This window comes from Neltuma alba, unplaced genomic scaffold (genome assembly GCF_004799145.2).
Source record: "Neltuma alba isolate B1F8T4 unplaced genomic scaffold, ASM479914v2 tig00011146_pilon, whole genome shotgun sequence".
Taxonomy (NCBI): Eukaryota; Viridiplantae; Streptophyta; class Magnoliopsida; order Fabales; family Fabaceae; genus Neltuma; species Neltuma alba.
Window position 1 is genome coordinate 646,043 of NW_021635881.1, and position 6,000 is coordinate 652,042.

General features: G+C 35.2%; 1 protein-coding gene across 1 annotated transcript; it reads right to left on the minus strand.

Moving 5' to 3' along the window:
- Positions 1 to 239: 239 nt before the first annotated feature.
- On the minus strand, positions 240 to 4,629 carry LOC114761893 (AT-hook motif nuclear-localized protein 5). Its single transcript, XM_028951343.1, has 5 exons — positions 3,620 to 4,629; positions 2,873 to 2,940; positions 2,134 to 2,265; positions 1,382 to 1,540; positions 240 to 777 (listed from the first exon to the last, which is right to left on the minus strand). The coding sequence occupies exons 1-5, from the start codon at positions 4,068 to 4,070 to the stop codon at positions 517 to 519; spliced, it is 1,071 nt and encodes a 356-aa protein (XP_028807176.1). The 5' UTR covers positions 4,071 to 4,629; the 3' UTR covers positions 240 to 516.
- Between the last annotated feature and the right edge of the window lie 1,371 nt (positions 4,630 to 6,000).

Sequence of the window (6,000 nt, forward strand, 5' to 3'; positions counted from 1 at the left end):
TATATTAAGAACCTTCAGAGTACTTTGCAAGTACTAAAACGTAGTTCTCTCCAATGGATCGGTTTTTTCCTTAATGTTACCCTATATCAATCCAAAAGTAGCTTCTTTCTTGGAGGAAACCAGAGACTAGAAACGAGAAAGCCCTCTTCCTAAATCATTGAAGCAAAGCCTTCTTCTGCGAAAACCAGCAAAATGGGCACAAATCAAAATGCTCGAGGGCATTGCCAAGCAAATGACAATACAAAACCTATAATTGTTCAGGTCAAAATAACCAGAAAATAGCTTAATAAACATAACAAGCTTAATACAGATGTATTAGTTTCCTTCATTTAACCAGAAAATTTGGCTCAAGTCAAAAGTAATCACTTAAACCGCAGTATGCTGAGATTGTTATAACACATGTTAGACTGAGAACAAACTTCTGACAACTTAATGGGGAATAAGATAAATAGCAGAGAGATGAGCAAATTCAGCTGATGTACAACAACAGGTGTATATATATACACAATTTTTCATTCAGCCACGGGTCAAGTCGATACCAGTTCGAGTATGTGTGTGAGAGCTTTTCAAATCTCCTGGCCACATGGCTGATGCAGACAATGTGTAGTTCTGAGCACTTCCTGGAGTAATGGGGCTATTTAACTTGTTACCATCATGCTGAGGCTGAGGATGAGGATGAGGATGAGACTGAGGCTCAGAATTCTTCTCAGCCTTGGGAGAGGTTACTTGCTTTGTCTTCATCTTAGCACTTCCATATACAAAACTGCATACCACCACCTGCACCAAATAACATAACAGCATCATTAAACCAAAAAAAAAAATAGTGAGATATTTGTTATAATGTTATATCATGGCTCGAGCATCTTGGACACAAATCGAGCCCCCTTCATTCATACATTCATGGATTTGGAGTGTTACCACATAATGTAGTAAATACGGCCTATATCTCATACTAATCCACTCTACCAATGCATTTATACATTCACTTTTATTAGGATGTTTGGATTAGACTTTTGGAAGTAATTTTACAGGATATAAAGTAAGTATGTGAGAGTTTCATTTCAGATTGCATTAAAGTGCTTTTGAGAAGCTAATCCAAACACCCCATGAATTTAGAAGATCCAGACTCAGGGATGTTAGCCAACATTCAATATTATGCCCGTTTGGTACAATCATATCAAAGATGACACACGGTGCCTCATCTTATGTCAAACATCTGGGCCTCTTTTTAACTTCAATACAATGTCTGTACACTTCTCAAAACAACTTTCAATTGTCTCACCAAACGTAGGCATCTTGAATGCCATGATATGTGAGATAACAGCATACTAGATGCCTTCTAAAACGCCAGGTATAGGTTTTGGGGAGATGAGGAATATACCTGAACTGGGCCTGCTGCAATAAGCACAGCAACACCACCACCAATTACATGACCATCAGGGCTAGAAAGGGAAACACTCAAACCACCTGTTCTATCACGAGGTCCACCATCTTCAGCGACCAAGTATGAGCCAGACAAGCATAAAATTTGAAATCGGCCCTGCAAAAGACAACACAATAATGAAAGGTTCAAGGAATCAGCTTGATTCTCTCACTGAGAAAATCTGCAGTTGAAATGTCTTTAGAGAGACTGAAAAAGAAAAAGAAAAAACAAAAAATAGCACCCAATGTTTTTATTATCGACTATGACCTATATTTGATTCTTCTGTTTCAGGTCTTTCCCCTGAAGCCAATCTAAGATTGTCTTGCAAATCAATAACACCCACTGAGGTCATCACCACCAACAAGCCAGCACACCTCTGCCTCAGAGAACCCATTTTACAAATGATTCTTCACAAATGGAAACCCTTTATCATGTGGTCATATAGGTGAAATATCTTGAAATATATAATTTACATTATTATATTTCAAAAATTGCTTAAGTGAACTGCATTAACGTTCTCTTTTATTAGTTTATACGGAGCAAATATTGCACAATGCAATCACAGCAGCTGAGGTAGCTTTAAGAAGAAGAAAAGGGTAGAACTCATAAGGCATTCATTGTGTTTAAAACACCAATAGAGAAGGACACTTAATGTCAGCATTGCGGATATAAGGTGGTATAGGATAAGCATTATGGTGTAGTGCTTTGACCTCATAAGTGAGGCTGATGTTTGTTGAAGCAGGTTGGCGCAGAGTGACTGAAGAAACGGTGCCAGTGCCTGACATGATGCACAGAGCCCTTGGTCTCTGCTGTGACAAAGACAATAACTTTGCTACAATGTCCTGAAACCCCAAGAAAACCAAAAGGAAAAAAATAAATAAAACTACCATTTAAGAAACCTGTAATAATGATTAATGTGCATCATAAAGAAACAATTTTGAAGACTAGCATTATCAACATGATAACCATTTTCACGAATTGGAACAGAATTGGAATAAACAATTCTGCAAAGTATGATATGTGCTTCATCCCATCAGCAACCATATTTAATACGGTGATTTGCCTATCTTTTTCCATTCTATATTCTGGTATTGACTTGAACCCAGCATGTGACTATCTAAAATTATATTATTTTCAGTAATTTGCACTTTGCAATTATAAAAGAGCCATGGTAAGACTTCACATACCAGCATATCAATAATCAGAACAGAAATAAAGAAACAGGCTTTATTGACTAAATTGTTTTTCTCTCCATTGATTTATTTATGCAGATATGCCTCCTGAATGTACACTGATCACAACTTTCACAAGTTATCCAACGTCTAAGACAACTTTATCTTCTTAGAGATGCATAAAATAACTACTTATTTATATTCAGGACTTGAGGAAAAAACAGAGAGATAAAATCATTAAATCATTACAATAAATAAAGCGCAATATTATAACTACCTCCCCAGCTCCAATTGTGATAACATGAGGTGCAAAAGCAAGTCCGGCTGAACTGTTCATCCATTCACCTAGGAAGAAATAACTAAAACATATTAGTAGACCACACTTCATGCGTCTCAGAGCACAAATGAGGATAAAACTACTCACAGTTACCAGCTGTATCCATAAACCGAATAAAAAAAACTTTAGAAAAAGAGAGAGAAGGGAAAAATGGAAATTCGATATCTAATTTCTCACAGTATTTCAATTCATAACAACCTGAACAACCAACTGATTGTATAATCCGGACACTGAACATGAGAGAAGGCCACTCATATGGAATTATGGATTTGCCTCAGTTTAATAAGTTTTATGCGTATCAAGGAGTTACATCAATGACAGTCATGTTTTTGGCTTCAAGGATTCCTGAAGCAGATTTCATAACTAAGAAGAAACCAAATCAAGCGCAGCTAGATTAAGAATATCAGTAACCTGCTATAAGCTAAACATCCTTAGAAAAACACAGTAGTAGCCTGTTTTCTTCCAGTGATATAACAAACAAGAATTCGACAGCTTCACACCAAAGTGAGCTACAGGATATCTAGAAACTTAAGCTGTTACCAAAAAAATGAAAAAACAAAATCTATCTCTGCGTTGAAATCGAAGCACAGAAGCTGCTGAAGAGAAACATCACAGCTAGAGCACCAGAAAATAAGAACATGAAGCATATAAGATGAACAAAAAATGAAAATCCCAATAGAAACATACCTAGAGCCGCTAGCTGCTGCTTCCTGCCAGAACCAGGTGGACGTCCTCTATTCCGTTTATGGGAAGGCGTGCCTGAACCTGGGGTAGAATTAGCCGTTGCAGACATGGGAGACAGTCCCAAAGAAACAGGGCCATCAGGACCGTATTTACGAGGCCTTCCTCTCTTCTTTTTCAAGGGCTCACCTGAAGATGGTACTCCAGGAGAGGAACTTATGTTAATGCCTTGACTAAAATTGTTACGAGGAGGCTCTACTGAAAATGTGGAACCCACAGAACCACCTCGGACATTTGACTGAGCTTGAAAGCCAACGTTTGACAAAGGTCTAAACCCAGGAGGCGATTGTTGGAACCCCTGGGCTTGTGTTCCAGAGCCAGACCCAGAAACATCTCCTCTATGCATGTAATATGAAGCTGAGCCACCAGAGAATGCCATAGCTTCTCTCCCATCCATTCATTTACTATGATATTTGTGATGAATATACAAACTTTCTGGCAACTCTGCTCAAATCCTTAACCCCAATTCTTTCAGAGCAGAGCCAACTTCTCACACCACTTCCACAAAGATATACCAAAAGAGGGGTTTTGCCGGGGTTTCTCCGAATGTCAAGAAATGAAAGGCTTAATCAGTAATAAAAAGATTCAATTTTTCGCCCAAAATTGTCGAGAAGAGATGTGGATCTAAAACCCAGGAACCCAGACACTGTAAGTTCAAAATTTTTTCTTCAGCCTACGCTAAAACCCTGGGTTTGCAAGAGTCCGCTTTAATTACGGAAATCTAAGAACCTCTCGGAGCATATGATTCGTCTGCCCAGGTGGGGGAAAATAATGAATATAGAGCTTTAAATTGTGAGCAACAAAAACCTGGGTAAGAGCTTACTCAGTCGCAAATGTAGAAAACTCAGAATCACAGATTTAACACAGGAAATTCAAGCTAGCAATCTAGAGTTTAACTGAACACGCCTCATAAACAAAACCCTAGATTTCAAATCTAGGGTTTTGATGGAGGAATGCAGGAGGTGGAGGTGCCAAAAAGGGAGTGAAGAAAAGACAAGAGTAGGAGTTGGGACTTGGGAAGGAGAAAAGAATTAAAAATGTGAGCTTTTGAATTAAAGTGCGTTAGTGTGTATGAAAGTCTGAAAGGGAAGGCTGTATATTTGAATAAAGGACCCTTGAGAATGTTTGTATCTCAAATAAAACTTTTTTAAATTTAATTTCTTTAACTTTTATTTTTATTTCAAATTAAGATATTATTATATTGTGTTTAAGAATAAATAATTAAAATTGTCATCAGTTTTATGTGTTATTATTTTTAAACGAAGATATTGAATGAAATAAAATACGATAAAAATTTAAAACTATCGTTCATTAATCAAATGGAGGAATATTCTAAAAGTGAGTAAAAAAACTATTAAAATAAAAACAAAGAAGTATTTTAAAAAAAGCAAAAGAAAAAAGAAAAAAAAATCATGGAGTGATAGGAAGAGCAGAATAGTGGGATTGGAGAAGATTCATTGAAATTTGAAACATGCCCATGCTAGAAAATTGAAATGAGCCTTATTACCCAAATGCATTAATCTAAATCAAGCAGAGACCAAAAGAAAAGTAGAAAAACTAATAAATCTCCCAAAACTCTTTTAATAAGTATTTAATACAATTATATAACTTAGAGTTTAAACCCAAAATTACTAATTAAATTGATATAGTTCTACCAACTAAATTATGTGCTTGTTTGTGTTGAAGTGATTTTTTAAATGTCCTGTCAGTAAGATAAAAAATACTCTTTCAGTTTTTAATATAAAACTTATTTAACTAATTTGATTAGATTAAGAAAGTTAGATAAGTTAGTTAATTATAAGAAATGTGATATATTTTTTCTAAAATACCATAATATCTTTCTTAATATCCTTTCTCTTGCACTTACTTGATTATGGTTGAAAGAGTATTTATAGGGATAATTTAAAAAAAAATTGATAAATGTGAGAAATAAGTTTTATATTTAAGATCAAAATTAACTTTAAAAATTAAGTTATATATTAAAGACCGGAGGAGTATTTCTTAAACTTAGATTAAAATCAGTCTATCAAAATTTGTAGGCTTTAGATCTTTTAAATTAAAACATCATGAAGTCCACACTTATAATTATTACTATAAATTATAAAGTTTATGAAACAACAACGCATCTTCCTCTTTGGTTCTATGCAAGTAATTGAAATACCTTATTTTAGGAAGTTTTCGGATGGAAATAAAACTATACTCCCTCCGATCCAAAATATAAGCTAAACTTTGTTAGAGAGGCTTGATTTTTTTATAAATTAACATTCACTTTTATCCAAGCATTTAATGAGTTTTTTTTTTCAATTTTATCCGATACATTCTCTATC

Coding starts and splice junctions, on each gene's coding strand:
- LOC114761893 (XM_028951343.1), bottom strand. CDS start 4,070: ATGGATGGGAGAGAAGCTATGGCATTCTCTGGTGGCTCAGCTTCATAT. Junction 2,941..3,619: donor GCAGCAGCTAGCGGCTCTAG/GTATGTTTCTAT, acceptor ATTTCTTCCTAG/GTGAATGGATGAACAGTTCA. Junction 2,266..2,872: donor TCACAATTGGAGCTGGGGAG/GTAGTTATAATA, acceptor TTGGGGTTTCAG/GACATTGTAGCAAAGTTATT.